Raw genomic sequence first — 20,786 nt, 5'->3', positions numbered from 1 at the left:
TTCAAATAATTTTATTTTGAAGACAAATTGTTTTTGAACATGAGACTGGCATGTAGTCGCCCATGCCAAATTGCGATAAGAGAAATAGGGGAGGGTGAGTGTACAATACAACATTCCCAACTTTTTTACACAAAATGTGCTGGAATCTACAAACCAATTGAATGCTTTTTGATATCTTCTTCTCAACTTCTCTTATGTGATACTTCTAACTTAACATTGAGTCTAAATAAACCCCAAGGAACTTGGTGTACTCAACCATAGCTATTCTTACACAATCCAAATAAATTCAAGTGCACTTAAATCATGGAATCTACTGTGATTACGAAAGACATTTACATTTTTCAGATTAACTGACAGCTTATTGGCACAAAACAATACACTCACTTTCTGCTTAAATTTAAGCTTATTTAAATTTTTATGTTTATGAATGATATTAGTATCTCCTGCACAGAGAAGAAAAGAAAGCATAGGGGATGAATTCTCAATGTCATTAATGTATAAAATGAAGAGTAAAGGTCCTAGCAAGGAGCCCTGAGGAACACCACAGGAAATTTGTTTTAGACTTGATACAGATGATTAAAACTTCGTACATTGAAAGCCATTTCAGACATAACTGTTGAACCAATCATTAGCAATTCCACAAATATTAGTGTCTCAAGTTTGATAACATAATGCTGTGATTAACTGTATCAAAAGCCTTTAATAAATCTATAAAAATGTCAATCACGAATTTATTCTCTTCAAATGTATCCACAATTTCATTGCGCGTCAACCAGTGCCATAGATGTTGAGTACTGTACGAGCTGAAATTTTCGCGGTGGTTTTATTTTCGCGAATTTCGCGAATCGCCTTTGAACCGCGAAAATAACAACACGCGAAAATAACAACGCGCAAATAAGTACGTTCAGTTAGACACTTGCAACCGCGAAATTAACAACACGCGAAAATGTCCTCCAAGTAGCAATTCGCGAAAATATCTGTACGCGAAAATTTCAGCTCGTACAGTACTCATTATGAATTCAAAGTGATTCCTATTCAAAATATCCTTCTTTAATATTCTAAAGGTATGCTAAAAGCCTGTCACCTATGTTTGTGAGGAATCTTCCTTCCTTAAAATTTATTAGGTGATACACTATGGCCCAAATTCTCAAAGGTGGAATAACTTTATTACACCGCTTATTCCACCGAGTTATTACGCCTCTTATGCAAATCAGGCCCTCATGACGTAAAATGATGCGATTTATTCCCCGGAATCTATTATCAAAGGTGGAATAACTTATTCCCCGGAATAACTATTCCGGGGAATAGTTATTCCAGCTTTGAGAATTCAGGCCTATGTGCATATCACCTATTGTATCTGAACGCAACATTCAATTATTTTTCCCAGTTCTTTCTGATGAATTTTGTGAATGCAGTATCTCAACAATGATTTGACCAATTAACATAAAATTTTCAGTCATCTTATCTCATGTCAACATTTAGAAAAAGAAATTTTTTTGGTACTGTTAACTAATCTGTGACATCATCTAGACGCCATTTTGTGATTTTGACATGATGTTGAGTGATCGATCATATAATTTATAACTACTGTAAATGTCCTGACTTCATTCTTTTCAGTGGACATAAAGTTCAAATGTCACTTGATCTCTTTGCACAGTGCTTGTCAGTCAGGATGCACGCCTACATGCGCGTCAAAATTTTAACACTGACCGATTTTCTATATGTTTCAGACAATATTGTGTTTCAAAAATCTCTGCGCATTTTGCGCACAGCCACATGAAAATGCACATTTTTTGATTGATTTGGATTCCTGATACATCAAGTTGACAATATCCATTGATGTCACTTGTGAAAAAACAATTTCAACACGAAATTGTCATTTCATAACAAAGGACACTATGCACCACTTGGCGCCTCATACTTACATGTAACATCAAGCTTATCCTCCACGTTAGCTTATCCTTGAGGTTAAGGATCACCACCTGAATGTAACTAACCGTACTGTAAGTTAGCCAGCCCACTCAAACATATCATGTCTTCCGAAAGTCCACCAGGAATGCCATGGTGATATTTCTACATACTCCACTGTATTTATGGGTAAACTCAGCCCCTTGTAGTGGGGTCAAATAGGGGCAAAGTTTACCCGTTAGGCCAAGTTTTACTCGTAGATTATTACCTGATTTGACTTTATTTTTTACAGTTTATCGCTAATTAAGTTATTGTGTGAAATTGTGAAAGTAATGTGAAGCCAATCTGACGGAATGTTTCATTTTGATTTCCTAGTTTATAGTTACAGCCGTATTTAGTGACACTGTGACGTGAGTGTGATTGACACTGATGTAATGACAGTAAAGACACACATCAGTCATATCCATACATTGACTGAAAGATCGGTTTAACAATGAGTATCTTGTCGTCAGGGAAATATTTTCCGCGGAGACTACGTCTGGCTTCACGGAGTCCCGATCCCCTCCTTTGTATGATAAGGTGGTAAGGGTATGGGTATCACAGATATGGTATTACCGGACAGCATGGTAATTCCGGACACGCACATTTTTGCGTACTGATGACATTCAGTACGCGCGAGACTTCGTAGATTGACCTCACAGAACGTTGCATGGACCGAAATCGCAAAAAACGCCACATAAAAATGTAAAAACACGAAGAAATTCACATTTTACCTCAGATTTATACAGTAGTTGAGTGACCCGCACCTCATCATAGTTAATATTTATGCATGTTTGAATCCCATTTCGTATGGTAACTGAAATTCTATGAAATCCCACTCACACACAGGAAAAATGCTGAAGATTCCAACTGAACCACAAGTTCACTGATCAAAACCAGAAATTTGCAGCTTTCGTCCTCAAACGCAAACGATGCGGAAAGTTGTGCACAAATGAAGGGCCTGCAAGGCCCGCAACTCATCACCCGCGCTCCCATAGACAAAGCACGTAAAATTTGATTGTCGATTTTTCGTACGGTTTTATCGCGTGAACTGTTCGAAATGTTCAAGATAGACATTTTACCGTAAAATACATACACGTAATTTGAGCCTCATTTGCTGATTTTTTTCTTTGTCATCCGTTCGGTGAGAATGTGTACGGGATTTGTCCTCTGAGTACGGAATTCAGGAATTCAGAGCCACGAAAAAAAAAAGCGTCTGGCGATACGATCAACTCTCCTACCATATATCGGCAGGGTAACTTAACATCAGCACCCTGCGTATCATGGCTGTTTGCATCACAGAACGAAAAGGTACGCGTGGGATGAAGCGCCATAAGCTATGAAAATACTAAAAACTAATGTTCAGACAAAAAACAAACTCATAAACAAACCAAGGAGGTACTAGGCAAGCCTACACTGTAGTACCTCCTTGAGCAAACTAACTAAACTGTAGCGGACCCAGTTTGCAGCAGGTTAAGGCCTTTTCAAGGGTATTTAGTAGTATTCTGGTAAAACAGGCAACAGAAATTAATTTTTTTTTTTTTTTTTTTTTTTTTAATTGGAAGAGGTACCAAAGGCCTCTTGACACTGCATCACAATTTTGTATGGTGGACAATTACCCTAGTCATAATAATCAATTTTATGCAGAAAATTTGCAACCACCAAGAGGACCCAGTTTGCGGCAGGGGGGTCCAGTTTGCAGCACCCTACACAAAAATGTCCCCTGATTTCTTCAAACATTAAAATTGTGCAAAAAACAAATATTTTTAGATGGTCCAACTAGTTTTCAGCTTGTTAGAACACTTTATTTGGATTCATTATCTCGATCCTTCACGATTTCATAGTTTTTCAAGATAGCATGTATTTCATCAATTTCCCACCCATTTTGACATGTAAAATAGCACTATGTGTGTAAATCCCATGGTGCCGCAAACCGGATCCATCCCCGACATTTTGGTCACTGTTGCAATCCTCAAAGCTGACAAAGGAAATGAATGTTAGAATATTTAACACAGTTACACGAGGAATCACCCTCCGATAAAACAGCAAGATATTTGGTTTTTACTTGCACTTTTTTTGCCCTCCTCCTTTAATTTGTGTGTGTTCACACTGTATTCTGCACTACACGTGTTCTCGTGACCACGCACCTCACTGCACTCGGTACGACTATACTCTACTAAGAGGGATGTACTTTCTATGGAAGAAGACGAAGAATCCTGACCTTACCATGCCAGGCCTCTTTTCATAGTAAGATTTTGTATAAAGATACAAACAAGGGATGATGGTGGTTGCCTAGCAACAGAACAAAATCTTAATGTTTTGTTAAGAAAGTCATACTTTTTTAAAAACAGTGTGACACAGACGGTTTAAATTAGAATTTTGAAGGCCATAATCCGAGTTATATTTCATGATTCTGGTATTAAAAGAAAGCTCTTCAGTTGCTCTTCAAATAAAACAATTTAGAAAAAAAATACCCTTCTACTTTTGAAGATATGGACCTATGATGGTTAGATATTCCTAGGGGTGCCGCAAACTGGACCCCTGCAGCAAACTGGAGCCTCGACTCTAACTAAACATGTTTCAGTCATTTGAGCCCGAGGTACCCTTTCAAGCCGCGCAAAGCAAAGAAAATGCATCAAAGGCACTAAAATGGTGTTCAGTTATTTCACTAACATTACAGAGATTCAGAATCAACAGGACGGTCAAGAGATTCGAAACTGCAGTATTTACGGCATATTTAAAGCAAAACTTAAGCAAATTTGTTTTATACTTTTGAAATAAACAAGCTGCATAGATAGGTAGGGTGGAGATAGGTGATCCTGGTACATTCAATCACACTCTGTCTCTGTAAATGGTAATGTCTATGGAGAAGAGTACCACTGAGTAGGCCCTACGTCAAAAAACAGACTCCTCCTCCCATGCCTCCAGAGCAGAGGGATTTTTCCAATTTTTCTGTCAAACGTTAGAACCTAACCCATACACTGCAAACCAGAGCAAAATAGTCTAACATTAGGCCTATATCTAGACTAGAGTCTAACACTCAGTAACAGTTACACTGGCTGGATCTACTAAAATGGGGTCTCCTAGTTTCAATGTCTCAAATGGTTTCCTAGACAGAAAGATCCGTCTGTCCGGAGGACTCTTTTTTATTTTGCCATTAACGCTGTCCTCCGTATACGGAGGGGATCCGTGAAGCCAGACGTAGTCTCCGCGGAACATTCCCCGACAGACAGATACAGACCGATCTTTCGGTCAAATGGTTTCCATGATTAATTTACACATGTCATGAATCCATTTTGGAGTAAAATTTAGTATATAGCCTAGTGGTCTATGCCAGCCAGTTGGAAAAGTGGCAATTGGGATTTAGAAAGTGCTGCGGTTAATTTTACTCACCCTTTGCAACCACACTGCGTAGACCACCTTATTACTAGCAGTTCTAGTTGTATACAACAAGTTCTCTTGACTTCTAACTGTTAAACGTCGTAACTGTTAGAGTGTTAAACGTTAGAGGATGGGCAAACTGCCACTGCACTGCACTGCTGCTGCACCGGTTTTGCCGGTAACTTATACTTGGTACCGGTTACATCGCTCAGATGATCATGGAATCTAGCACCAGCTAGCATCTGTAGAAAAAGTCTCAAGAGGGTCTACTGACTACTCCATCCCAGAGTCACAATAAGCTCCTTCGTCTCCTATTTGTACAGTTACAGTTTTATGGTTATCGAATTTAACGATTATAAGCAGTAACAGAGGCCGTTTTGATGTGATAACTGGCGCCGACCGGATGTCTTCACCGTCCACCTAACAAGTTTAAGTTAGCACCTAATCATCATCGTCTCACGCTTATAGGCCTACGCATCACATGCGAGATGCTTGTAACGTTAGATCGTATCGCCAGTCACGATAGTCTAGCTAGCCGAGCCTGTAAAGTAGCGGGCGGGCCCGCCGCGTGCGGGTACACGGTACATGTACTCATGTATGTGGTAGGGCCACTGAACTTTTAGTTCGGTGGGTACGGCGCGTGCAACCAGGGTACGCTAGAGTCACACACGGCTAGCAAACGGCAAGCACAGCAGCGTGGAGACAGATAGCCAGATAAAATCTGTAAATACATTTTCAATCATGGCGGCGGCTACTCCATCTAGTGGTCCATCTTCTATGCCCCCTAATTCCGTTCAAGCCATCTTTGACAGTATGGAATATGGTCCAAATCCAGAAGCTCCTAATGCTGCACAGGTGAGTAGTCCCATATATAGACTACACTTGTAGGCTATTATTCACTATTTTTTTTCCAGTGCGCTTGCCTTGCCTTGGTAGTGAGAAGAGGTATTTGTCATTATTAACTTGATGAAGTCAGGAGAATTTTTATAAATTTATATAACAATTGATGCACTGCACTGCACGGCGCTTACCCGCTATTGTATTGACTATTGGGTTTATCTGTTTGTACAAAGTATCTATTATAGTTAAATTATAGTTTTGTTCTCAGGGCTGCCATGGTAACCTGTGAAGTCGAGTGTGAAGTTGAGTGTGACCGACAGGTGAGAGTGAGATATTGCGAGGGAGCCAGTGGCGGATAAGGGGGGGGGGGGGGCCCTCTCCCCATTAATTTTTGCACCAGAAACTTGCGCAGAAGAGAAGCCTTTTCGCAAGTTTCGGTAATCATGTAGAAATGCACACCTAACGTTAACGTTACCGTTCGCTTCGCCGTTTGTCAATCAAATTTTGTGCAGCTATTGGAGATGCTAAATTGAACCATATCTGAGATTTTCATGGAATTAGAAAGCCAAAAGGGAAGAAAAATGAGAAATCGGAGCTGAAAAGTACGGTTGTCGCGAACATTATCTCCGACGTAGTAAGTAATGCATCGATTTCACAGAGAACGATGTCAACGATTATAATCGATTCTGGTAATCTCTAATTAGCCGTTTAGGGTCTACTAGATTCTATTCACAATATCGAACGCGATTCGTGCAATATGTGTAGGGCCTACTTTATTTTTAGTATTTTTTTTTCTCATTGTTTCCATTGCCACAATCTTCACGATCTTATCACTATTACTAATACTTTTCAAATTATTGATACAGATTATTTATATCAGGATTTGGACGTCCTTTCTTTAAAGATTGTGGCAAGTATTGATTTCATCTTGGCAAAAGTTGATAATTTTATAATTTGAATAGTGTTGAAGGGAATAGAATGAAGTTGAAGGAAAAGTGGAAGAAAAAGGTAAGGCTATTAGAAGGAGGGAGAGAGAGAGAAAGAGAGAGAAAAGAAGATGAGAAGGAAGTTGAATTCAAAGGGGATTTGTTTCTAGTAGTCTACATATAGGCCTAATAATAATAAATTAATGAGAATAGTGTTAGAAAAAGTGTACAATCGTGTAGTAATATAGTGGACTTCTTAGTTATAAAGTGCTCATTTCACCTAAAAAGATACTCATGGCGCTGTGGAAACAGAATATTGAAATTGACATGGCGATATGTTTTTAATGTATAAGTTCGAATTATAGTACATTGTATAAATAATTGTTTTTATGATAGTATTAATTTTTCCATTTCATTTTTTCAATTATGTATACAAGAACTGCAACCCCAATATTTGCTTTTGTTTTGTAGTAAAGGTCCATTTTATTGTGCAATATTAATGATGGATATCATTTTCTCTTTTTTTATATATCTTTTACTGTTTTGTACACATATTATCCTTCCATCATTTAGTCAGCAAAAAATGGTGATAGATATACAGTCATATGCACACACAGGAGAAAATTAACTAAAACTGATAAAAAACAGACGCATCAAGATCACTTTCTTTCTTCCACTTTTTACTGTCAAGCCGACGTACTGTAATTTTTGTGGTTAAACACCAAACAAGCGGCTGTATCACAGACTACAACGATCGATTATCATCGTTTTATCGCTCTTCCACATAATCGATCATTCATCATGCAATGCTGACACAGCCGTCAATCGGCGTACTTTTGAGTCAAAATTAGCTACTTTTCTTCTGTAATTGGCTATGAAATTTCATGAAACCGTCAGATATGGTCCATCTTGACATTTCTGATAGCTACATGTCACAAAATGTACACACAAGTAGTTATGTACATGTATCAAGGCTGTATGCATGGTTGTTTTAATGTGTATGTACACAGGTGGACCAGAATAATGGAGAACATTCTATATGATATAGATATAGTACATGTACATACAGGCTGACCAGATCAGTGGAGAATTTTCTACATGGTATACAATGTAGCTACAGTACATGTATGCATGTGACAGGAAATACATTATAGCTCACTCAATCTAGAATGATTTCACCCATTCCAGAAAATTCTAGGAAGTGCTGGTTGAGTGAGGCACTGCCCTTGTAACCCAATGTGATTGGTAGTTAATTTTGGCAATGATGTTATGCACATAGTTAGACAGTGAGTCATCCAGGATTCCTGGAATTTGGACTTGCTAGTATGTTCAGGTATGTGGCCCCAGGTTGGAGAAAATTACAGAATGTACTAGAAAGGGGTGAATGGATAGTATATAAGCAGGAGAAATTCTGAGGTAGGCAGAGTACCCAACACCTCTGCTCTGAGAGTTACGTCACTTCTGGTTCTGAAGCGACTTGTTATAGTCAGTCCTGTGTTACCTGCTGACCTGCTATACAACCTGTGTTTGTGGAGATAAGGCCTGGGAGACATTTTGCCTGCAGAGAATTAATTTGCCTACATTGGAGATAGACTCCATATTTTAGTGTCAACGGACATTATTACGGCAAAGCTGTGACGGGCTGGATTCCTTGCTGGACATTATAAAGTGAATCATCATTCAACGCATCAACTGGACGTGGTCGTCACAACGTTTGGATTCTACACGTTTTGCTGTGGACATCTATCGTGGATTTTACCCCGGATTTATACTGTGGATTAATGCAACCTGTGCCTTTGGAGTTACGTCGGAGGAATCATTCATCGGTGCGTCAAGGATCATTCATCCGTAATTGTTTCTATTGATCATTATTGTACTGATGTGAAAGCCGATTACGAGTCTGTACCCACAATATCACTGTTAATAAACCGCCTGAACATTAGTTGATTGTTTCTTTTGTGCGATCATTCTCAGAGTGATTTTGGTCGTAACATACAAGAAGTTTTCATTGACAAATTAAGGAAGGAAATGGTAGGTGTGCATGGTGTGCATTTCTACATGATTACCGCCTTTTCTTTCTTTTTTTTTTTTTGCTTGTTTGTCGATTAAACTGGGCCACCGGGATTTGGGAGCGAAGCAACGTCAACCAAGCCCGAGGGAGCGGAGCGACCGAGCGGGTGGAGGGTGTGGGAGGGGGGTGTCCCTAATCCCATGGTAGGGAGCTTTTGCATTTTATATCTTGAATTAGTCTATTTGGTGCATACTAAAAGTGAATTTTTAAAGTATACTTAGAATGAACAGTTATGTTAAATTGGTGATAAAACCTTTGTTGGCCACTTACATGTTCTCCATGGTTAATTGGTAAGTTGAAATTGCACAGGAAAAAAAAAAAATGTTGCTGACTAGCTACACCTTTCCAGAGTACCGGTACCGGTTGTCTCTCTGAAATGCAAATATGCAAAGCCAAATGTGCGCGCATGCGATATGTATAGGCCAGATCGTATGCATGGTGTAACGCTTTCATGTCACAGCACTTCTCAGTTTTTGGCCTTTGCTGGCTGGCCATGCATAGCATGTCTGTATTATGTAAAGTACAGTTAAACTCGCCTAAGTCGACATCGCATATGTCGAATAATCGCGCAAGTCGATGATTTTAAAAAGTCCCGATTTTTCCCCATTGACTTACGTGTATTAATTCACTCACAAGTCAAATTTTTTAAGTCGAATACTCGCCTAAGTCGATGAAATTCCAAGAACACTTTCACGGAAAAACCATTGAATTCACTGTGCTTAAGTCGAATAAGATTTTATTGTGTAATAAATCACTGTCAAAATCACGAGACGCCAGTTTTTGTTTACATACTGTATATACCAAAAGAATCTTTGCGTTAATTAACATTAACGTTTCATTAACCAAGCGGTTTCACCTGAATCGTTAGTAACTGAAACGATCGGGAAAATTAACGTTTCATTTAGTAACGATGAGTAATGATCCCAAGCGCAAATTAACGATGCTTCGTTGACATTAAGGATAGGTAACGCAAGAACTCACGCAAGATTTTGGTTTCCGTTACCAAGACCTGGTGAAAGGACGACGTAGCCCCTGCCGAGTGTAGCGATCTATGCCTTATATTTAGCTTTCTTTTCGCGAATCAAATCACGATTTCGCGAATGGTTGATTTGCGACCGGGGTCACCAAAAACGCACGCCGGGCCACCACAAAAGCCGGATGTTCTTAATTTTGGAAATGAATAACGGTAATATTCGACTCCGTATAATACTAAAATAAATGTCGGATGTTTGCTTATAATTTTGGAAATGAATAATGGTAAGATTCAGTTCCGTACGGTGCTGAAATTAATGTCAGATATTTGATTTTGCGTTCGGAAATGAATAAGGATAAAATACGGCTCCGGAAGATGCTGAAATAAATGTCGAATGTTTGCTTTGACGTCCAGATATGAATAATAATGATATTCAACTCCATACGATGATAAAATGAATGCCGGATGTTTACTTTTACGTTCGAAAGTAAATAACAATAACATTCATCTCCGGAAGATGCTAAAGTAAATGTCGAATTATCCCTTTCATGTTTGGAAATGAATAGCAATAATATTACAACTTTGTACGACGATGAGATAAATGTCGGATGTTTGCTTTTACTTTCAAAAGTAAATAGCAATAACATTCGGCTCCAGAAGATGCTAAAAGAAATGTCAGATGATTGTTTTTACGTTCGGAAGTGAATACATGTAGCAGCAATATTCTTCTCCATACGATGCTAAATAACTGTCGGATGTTTGCTTTTAAATTTTGAAATGAATAACAGTAACATTTAGCTGCGTTTGATGGTAAAGTTAATGTTTGATATATTTGCTTTGACATTCGGAAATGAATAACAATAGTATTCAGCTCCGTCCGATGATAAAATAAATGTCTGATGTTTTCTTTTATGTTCGAAAGTAAATAGTAATAACATTCAGCTCCGGAAGATGCTAAAATAAATGTTGAATGTTTGCTTTGGCATTCGGAAATGAATAACAATAGTATTCAACTCAGTACGATGATGAAATAAATGCCGGATGTTTGCTTTTACGTCCGAAAGTAAATGATAATAACATTCAGCTCCGGAAGATGCTAAAATATATGTCGAATGATCCCTTTGACGTTCTGAAATTAATAACAATAATATTCAACTCCATACGATGATGAAATAAATGCCGAATGTTCGCTTTTTTTTTTACGTTCGATAGTAAATAGCATGTAACATTCGGCTCCGGAAGATGCCAAAATAAATGTCAGATGATTGCTTTTACGTTCGGAAGTGAATAGCAGTAACATTCTGCTCCATAATTAAGATGCTAAAATAAATATCAGACATTTGCTATTTAATATTTCGAAATGAATAACGATAAAATTCAGCTGCGTTTGATGGTAAAGTAAATGTCGGATGTCTGCCTTGACGTTCGAATATGAAAAACAGTATAACATTCGGCTCCTTACGATGCTGACATAATTCCTTATTGTCAGATGATTCATTTCACTTTCGGAAGTGGACAGCAGTAACATTCGGGTCCTTACGATCATGAAATAAATGTCGGGTGTTTTCTTTTGAATTTGGAGATCGAATAACGGTAATGTTCTGCTCCGTACGATGCTAAAATAAGTAACAGATTGTGTCTTTTACATTTGGAAATGATTAACGGTATCAATCGGCTCAGATGATAAAATGAAAAGCGAATGTTTGCTTTCACGTTCGGAAATGAATAAGGATGATATTCAGCTCCGTAAGATCCTAGAATGAATGTCGGTTGCTTGTTTTTACATTTGAAAATGATTTACGGTAACATTTGAAGGGCAAATATCGCGCACACCGCTCCAGCTCTCGGCTCCAGAGTAGACAACATACATGTACATTATACATATATGTACGCGTGGTGTAACTGTAAGTCGATTTTTTCGACTTACGCACAAGTCGAAACTCGCCTAAGTCGATGTGTTTTGCTCAGTCCCGAGAAGATCGACTTATGCGAGTTTAACTGTATGTACACAGCACAACATTCACTGGTTGGGATGATGGTCAGACTTGGAGCGAGATAGAGCACACGAACGTTCTCAGTATACGACCATAATTATGACCGCCAAATTGTTTAAAGGTCTTTGATTGCGTGGTAAACCAGCCTAAAACTGAAGTACAGTATACAATATCAATACGGAGGAAAATGGAACTCGACTGCATTGAAGATTGATGCGAGGTGGGGTTTTGCATGCATGGGTGTATCAAAACATCTGTTATTTTTTTTAGGTGATCACCTTCTGTTTCTGTATGGATTCTTTGTTCTTCTTCTTCTTCTTTCTTTATTTCTCCTCAAAAGTTGTGCAGAAAGTCCTCTGCCTATCAATTTCAAACTTATACCATATGTATCATGTCCCAAAGATGACAGATCTAGTAAAATCACTGTGATCAGTCGACCGTGACGTCACTATGACGTCATTATATGAAAACACATTTTCATTCATAAAACTATGTATCTCATTAATGGAATGGAATTTTTCAATGAAATTTACATCACATATATAGTTCAAGTCAAGGTCATTCTCATATTCTCGAAATTCATCTCTACACTTAAAATGTGCGCGTACGCGCGCGTTGAAATATTTACATGCTCCAATCGAGCTCAAAATTTTTTTGCACACGTTTCAGATTATTTGGAGCATTTTTCAAAAAAATTGAAAAAAAATGGACGGATGCGTACGTGCACACGCATAAAAAGTACGCACGCAGAGCTCATATGCAATAGAAATTTCCCATTTTTTTCACATGGATCGAATGTCTAAAATGTCAAGGAATAATTCTACCAAGTTTCAAGTCAATCCGACTCAATATGACGTCATACGGGCCCGTCAAAGTTGAAATTCCGCGCGTGCGTCAATGGCGATATATATACAGTGCAACTATGCCAAAAAACCGCCAATTTTAAATCCAATTTTACTCGTCAGGATGGATGGTGACCCCCCATTTTCTTTACATATATTCTGAGAGCTGATGAGTTGTACATGTCATTTCATGGGTTGGCGATGCTGGAAAAATGATCAAAAGATATCAAATTTCTTAATAAAATAAAAAAAGTAAATTTTCAAAATGACATCATCAAATTTCAAGTTTACTCCAGCGTATCTCACCTTTCCTTTGCCGATTTTCACCCAGATTTCAGTATGTTCTAGCTCATTAAATGTTCTTTCATAAGTATATCTTCAACATTTTGATTGGATGACAGCATCACCTCATAAAAATGGATTGAAAGTAACCTTGTCAAATTTGACCAGTTTACGTGTTATCTCTATGGAAGTGCAGTTTTTCTTGAAATGAAAATTGACATGACTATCTTTTTCGAGCACTAGCTCACTTATCCTTTGGTGATTTTCTCCCAGATTTTAATATGTTGTAGCTGAGACTTTGGGCTATTGTTAGTGTACCCTCCGTTTTTTCATACGACGTCAACATCACGTCGAAAAACTTGGTTGAAATTGGCACTTGGCTCGATGTAGCGTCATTTTATAATGATAATAATATTAAATAATAAAGGACATATTGCGCAGCTACTATAATGATATACTCTACTGCGCATTACAAAATTTTGCTTTTAAAATACACAGAGCCTGGGGGATGAAATAGGTCAGTGCATAGCGCATTGGACTTTTAATCTAAAGGTCCCGGGTTCGAGCCTCACCCCTGGTTTTTGCTTTTTTTTAAAACACTTTTTTCTTCTTTTTCTTTAGTTATTCTTATTCTCCCTTCCTAACTTTATTTTTTTCTTATTTTTTTATGCCTCTCCTTAGAATTATATACAATACCTTAATTGTCCCCGCCGAACGAGTTCGAGCAGGGGACTATGAAACAGGCTCCGTTCATGTGTGTGTCCGTGTGTCCGTCCGTCTGTCCGTCCGTCTGTCCGTCCGTGTGTGATCAAAATGTTCAATTTGGTACTTCTCTGTCATTTATGAGCCAATTTTGATTCTGTTTGCTTTATATGATAGCACTACATGGGAACTTTGAAACTTCTACACAGAATTTCAGTTGTGACCTTTGACCTTGACCTTTGACCTATATTGTACATTTTGCTTCAAAATGCTACTTCTTCGCCATTTCTAACACGATTTCGATTCCGTTTACTTTATGTGATGGCACTAGGTGAGGGCTTCAAAAGTTATACACAGAATTTTGACCTTTGACTTCTTTGACCTTTGACCTTGATTTTTGACCTATATTGTACATTGGCTACAAAATGCTACTCCTTCGCCATTTCTAACCCGATTTCGATTCCATTTGCTTTATGTGATGGCACTAGGTGAGGGCTTCAAAACTTCTACACAGAATTTTGACCTTTGACTTCTTTGACCTTTGACCTTGATTTTTGACCTGCATTGTACATTTTGCTACAAAATGCTACTCCTTTGCCATTTCTAACCCAATTTCACTTCCGTTTGCTTTATGTGATGGCACTAGGTGAGGGCTTCAAAACTTCTACACAGAATTTTGACCCTTGACTTCTTTGACCTTTGACCTTGATTTTTGACCTGTATTGTACATTTGCTACAAAATGCTACTTCCGGCGGGGACATATATTACGCACCGCGTAATTTCTACTTTTCCTTGTTTGAGTGTGAATCTCTAACATTAAGATAAAGGCATAAATATTCAAAACTGAATGAAGCACCTTTAAGCACCACTAACAACAAGCTAGAGAATCTATACAGACAGCCCAAGCTCCCAGTGATGAATGACGTAGGTCGTAGGAGTAGGAGAGCTTGAGAGTGGATCTTATCTATCACCAGACGCTTATTTTTTGTAGCTCTAAATTCCATACTCGGAAGATGGAATTTCGGCCAAAAATAACGCTAGTTATTCACAAAGTCCTAAAAATTATACAGATTTTCCAAATTATGTAAATCATTCACTCTGATTCTTGGAAAATGGACTTTTTATGCCAATAAAAGTTAACCCCTCTTTTTTATCTTTATCTTCATTTCGAACAATTTAAGCGATAAAATCTTGTGATAAATCAACTTCTTCATCTTAATCTAAGATGAAATGTGAATTTTTGAGCGATTATACATTTTTGTGTTGCATTTTTGCAATTTCGGTCCGTACGCTCTGTAATGCTAGTCTGTGAAGTCCCACACGTATTGAATGTCATTATTACACAGAGAAGTGCACGTCCAGAATTACATGTACCATGCTGTACGATAACCAATACCATACAAACCTGTATATACACATACTGTAACACTAACAGTTAGATCTTCACTACTGCAGCGTATTCGATTTCTCACTCCTATAAATGAGATCCCAAAGGCAGGGAGTTAGCAACCCCAAACTCAACATAAAACTAGATAGGCACTAGCAAGCGAGTTATCAGCTTGTATTTGTAATTTCATGATTAAGCAATCTTTGATTAAAATAACTTGAAGATGTAAAATTTAAGTTTGTCATTGTCACATACAATTTGTATGCAGGCATGATATTCTGTAGATTTAAATCTGATTTCAGATTTTTTTTCTCAAGTCTACTTATTTTGCTTTTCCATGTATCAAAATCACCTGAAAATATTGATTTTTTATTTTTTTCAACAAACCTCAATATCATCCCTGTATATTCCTATATATTCAACTGATTTAGCATTAATACACATTTAATTTAATGCAAATTTATGATAAAATTACGAGTGCCTTGGCAAACAAAGAACATGTTGCAGGTATATTTTGTGATTTGAGTAAGGCATTCGATACTCTTGACCATTCTATTTTACTCTCTAAACTTAGTCATTATGATATTCGAGGACAAGCACTTTTATGGCTTAAAGATTATCTAACTAATAAAAGACAATATGTTACTTTTAATGGTTGTGAATCTGACCCCCTTTTAATGAAATGTGGTGTTCCTCAAGGCTCAATTCTGAGCCCACTATTATTCCTTCTTTATGTCAATAATATCATTAATACATCCTCTCTTCTCTCTTTTGTTCTATTTGCTGATGATACCAATATATTTTATTCTCGTACAGATCTTAAGATTTTAAATGATACTTTACATATTGAAATTAGTAAAGTATCAAATTGGTTTAAGTCTAATAAACTTTCTTTGAATATAAAAAAGACTCATTTCATTTATTTCAAACTTCATTCTCATAATGAAGATACGCTGATACATATTAACATTCATGATATCCCATTAGAAAAGAAAACGAATTCAGAATTTCTGGGAGTATATATAGATGAAAGTTTGACTTGGAATGAGCATTTGCATTATGTTACAACGTGTATTTCTAGAAATATAGGGATAATTTTCAAGCTGAAGTTCTTTCTTCCTCGTTCAACTTTATTTCTATTATATAATTCCTTAATTCTCCCATATATAAGTTATTGCAATGTTGTATGGGGTACTTGCGGCTCTACCAAAATAGATTCTATATTCAAATTACAAAAAAAAAAAGTTATAAGTATTTGTACAGGATCGCATTTTCTGGCTCATACTGATTCTTTATTTCATGAGCTTAAAACATTGAAGGTTTTTGATTTGAATATTATTCAAGTAGCAGTAATTATGTTTAAATATATACATGATCAACTTCCATCATCGTTTAATAACATGTTTAGGTTTAATACTTCTGTCCATTCGTACCCTACTCGTGTAGGTAGAAATTTCCACCTTTTGAATCCCAAATTATTAGTGACACATTCGGGTCCGGACAATAATCTCCCGGATAATATAAAGTCCTGTTCAAGTATTTATTCTTTGAAAGCCTCACTAAAACGATATTTGATACAATTATATTCTCCAAACCAATTAAGCTAACAAATATTTATAGTAAATGATTGTTATCGTATTGTCAATCTCAATTTTCTTCCTTCAACTGCATCTTGCACTCTCACCTGCAACTGCACTGCACTCACCTGATCACCTTCCTCCAAGAGAGTTACAACTGTATGTCGTTGGATAGTCATTTTATGAGGCCTCCATCCGTTTCAAGCTTAATCGCTTATGATGGTGGTCTCCTGCATTCATTGATCTCTGTTGTTTACTGAAAAAAATACTGTATATCTTATTTTATGTTTCTGTGTATCTACATTGCTCAATGCAATCACCTATGTGTATCTATTTACTGTTATAGATTTATTTCACTGCACCTGTTATTCTTTGTACTTTTTAGCTCACCTGAGCCAAAGGCTCAAGTGAGCTATTGCGATCGCCCTACGTCCGGCGTCCGTCGTGCGTCGTCCGTCGTCCGTCGTACGTCGTCCGTCGTCCGTCGTGCATAAACTTTTTACATTTTCATCTTCTTCTTGAAAACCCCAGGACCGATTTTCATCAAACTTGGCAGGTAGCATCCCTAGGGGGTTAGGAACTCAATTTGTTAAAATGGGCACCATGCCCCACCCAGGGGGCCCCCGGGGGGGGGGGGGGGGGGCCCAACCCCCCAAAATTAAGGAATCTGTAAAAATCTTCTTCTCTAGAACCAGAAGTGATAGAGCTAAGTTAATACTATGAGTTAGTACATTGATGACTGTAGTTTCAAGTTTGTTCATGGCAGGATCAGGGGTGCCCCCCTTGGGACCCAGGGGAGGGGGGTGAGGAGGTGTTCTAATGGGGCCTAAATTGTACATTTTCATCTTCTTCTTGAGAACCCCATGACCCATTTTCACCAAACTTGGCAGGTAGCATCCCTAGGGGGTTAGGAACTCAATTTATTAAAATGGGCACCATGCCCCACCCAGGGGGCCCCCAGGGGGGCAAACCCCCCCCCCCAAAAAAAAAAAAAAAAAAAAAATTAAGGAATCTTTAGAAATGTTCTTCTCTAGAACCAGAAGTGATGGAGCTAAGTTAATACTATGAGTTAGTACATTGATGACTGTAGTTTCAAGTTTGTTCATGGCAGAATCAGGGGTGCCCCCCTTGGGACCCAGGGGAGGGGGGTGAGGAGGGGTCCTAATGGGGCCTAAATTGTACATTTTTATCTTCTTCTTGAGAACCCCATGACCCATTTTCACCAAACTTGGCAGGTAACATCCCTAGGGGGTTAGGATCTCAATTTGTTAAAATGGGCACCGTGCCCCACCCAGGGGGCCCCAGGGGGCCCAAACCCCCAAAATGAAGGAATCTTTAAAAATCTTCTCTAGAATCAGAAGTTATAGAGCTAAGATAATACTATGAGTCAGTACATTGATGACTGTAGTTTTGAGTTTGTTCATAGGAGATCCAGGGGTGCCCCTCGGGGGCAGGGGGGGGGGGTGGTTGGGAAGGTCCAAAATGGGGGCCTGAATTGTACATTTTCATCTTCTTCCTGAAAACCTCATGATGGATTTTCGTCAAACTTGGCAGGTAGCATCCCTAGGGGGTCAGGATCTAAATTTATCAAAATGGGCACCATGCCCCACCCAGAGGGCCCCAATCCCCAATAATTAAGGAATCTTAAAAAATTTGGGCCCTTATTGTACATTTTCATCTTCTACTTGAGAATGCCTGGTCAAATTTTGGTAGAGCTGTGAATAATTTAGATTAGTGACTGCGTGAAAGGTGAACATGCGATACTCAGGTGAGCGCTAGACCCGCGGGTCTCTTGTTGAAGTTTGTGTTCAAATTGCATCTGATTGAATGCAGAAATAAAAACAAACAAACAAACAAATATGTAGAGTTTATAAGACATTAAGACTTAACAATAATATTGATGATAGTTGATATTTTTAGAGCGCCTTTTCCACTGGATACAAAGTGCTCTGAGATGTCATCCCTGGTCATCATATGAGTTATAATACAAGAGTACCTCACTTCAGGAGCGAGCTAAAGTCGTGGGCAGTATAAAAGGGTACCGGTATATATATAAGATGGATTTTAGATCAAGCAAAGTAATGTTCGGGAGAGTTGTGATTGATGATGGAATTTGAGTGGTATGGTGATACTGACACATACAAATCTGTATCAGGACTTACAGCTGCATACAACATAGGCGAACATGTGCATTCGCACTCTATGCTTGCATGCATATATATTTATTAAAGGGTGTGTACAGTTCTGGTCGAGGTGAAGATTTAGCTTTTAACATTTTGTGAGATATTCAGAAACCGCTCTATGAGATGTCAAAGAGCATGCAGTTCTAAGGGGTATCAAAAGTTTATTCGATGAAAATCGGTTTTGAAATGGCTGAGATATCCAAAAACAAGGTGAAACAAAGAGATACTAATAAAGTTGGGGCATGTCGCCTTTTATTATTAGCACTTTTTTGGATATCTCAGCCATTTGAAAACCAATTTTCATCAAATAAACGTTGAATCCTTCTTAAAATTACATGCTCTTTCATATTTCATAGAAGTATTTTCATTATCTCACTTAGGAATGTTCCAAACATGAATCCCTACCTCAACCAGTACTGTACAGTCCCTTTAATATTTTCTGAAAAATAACTGGACCATGTATGCTCAGTCATGCTTGCTTGTACTGTGTATCACAGCAGTGTACAGGGTACAATTGTACACATCGGTACACTGTACACTGAAGTGCTGTCTAACCGCCGCTGCACCTGTGCGGAGGCTGCTGGGCTGGCCATCGATTGTGAAATCAGAACAGACCAAACCCCGGAACCTTGGGGTAGGAAGTAAGATCTTGACAGTAAAGCCCCTGGTCCACTATGCCGTTCTCGCTACGATTTGACAATTTTCTCAGATCGGGAAGGATCGGGTATAATCTGAGCCGATCTGGACACAGTACGATGTTAGAACGCTCTAAGTACGCTGCAGTTACGACTAACACGTGCTTGCTACGCTCTTACTACGATGATCGGGAATGAGGCATTACGATCTCTGCCGCTGCAGCTATGCTTTAGAACGATGTAGCTACGCTGTCAGTGCGATGTTGCCGATGTTATCCGATCGATGCACGTTGTATCTACGCTCTGAACGATCTATACGATCTTATCACGCTGTCACCCCGTTCAGAGAACTGAAAAGTGCCCGATGTGCCCCGATGTACCCCGATTCAACTGTCGATCTGCAGTCAGTCAACTTATTAGCATGCAGAACCGAAGAAATATACTGTGTACCTCGAAGAGTCTCCTCAACTCCCTGTTCTTTTGCAGCAATACATTGTTATAAACAAAGACGTGCTGATTTTTCCAAGGCTTTTTCTTGATGTCCTTGCTTTTATAGTCCGTCTTCCTCCAGTTGAAGATGATTTGACAGGGTTTGCAAGAGTCCCTTTGTATAGTTAGGGGCTGTAGAGGTCTGCATCAAAATCTGCCAAATACTGTAGATCGCAGCAACTGGTATTGAACACAGTGTGTTTAAAGCAGAATACTGAAAGAAAAGCTAATATTGTTGGATTATACCTATTTCAAGCTCAGAGCATGATAAACACAGCGTCCTTTAATTCATCCATTTAGAAAATTGCGTTTTGGAAAACGGCTGCTTAGAAAAATTGTATTCTGAATCATGCTCAATTGGAAGATCCGTGGTTATTTTGGGGGCGTGTTCATGACGTCATGGGGTGAAGGGCAAACCCGGAAGTATTATACAACAGCCTGAGCTTACCTATGTATGCTCCCAATGAGAGCGAGATGTCGAGGCTGATGCCCCGAAATCCCAAGACATTTTTTATCAGAATGTCACAAAAAAATAAAATTAAATTGTTTTCTACTT

The 20,786-nt window shown here is 38.4% G+C and overlaps 1 protein-coding gene across 1 annotated transcript in view; it reads left to right on the top strand.

The window, feature by feature from the left end:
• The first annotated feature begins 6,037 nt into the window (after nt 1-6,037).
• The window catches only part of LOC140228627 (aldehyde dehydrogenase family 16 member A1-like), a 49,925-nt gene continuing 35,176 nt past the window's right edge, over nt 6,038-20,786 (top strand). Inside the window, exon 1 of the mRNA XM_072308874.1 lies at nt 6,038-6,183. Within this exon, the coding sequence (XP_072164975.1) occupies nt 6,070-6,183 (114 nt within the window). The 5' untranslated portion in view covers nt 6,038-6,069. The remainder of the gene's footprint in view (nt 6,184-20,786) is intronic.

Source organism: Diadema setosum, chromosome 5 (assembly GCF_964275005.1).
Source record: "Diadema setosum chromosome 5, eeDiaSeto1, whole genome shotgun sequence".
Taxonomy (NCBI): domain Eukaryota; kingdom Metazoa; phylum Echinodermata; class Echinoidea; order Diadematoida; family Diadematidae; genus Diadema; species Diadema setosum.
The sequence above is the reverse complement of the archived record's forward strand: the minus strand, read 5'-3'. Positions and strand labels throughout refer to the sequence as shown.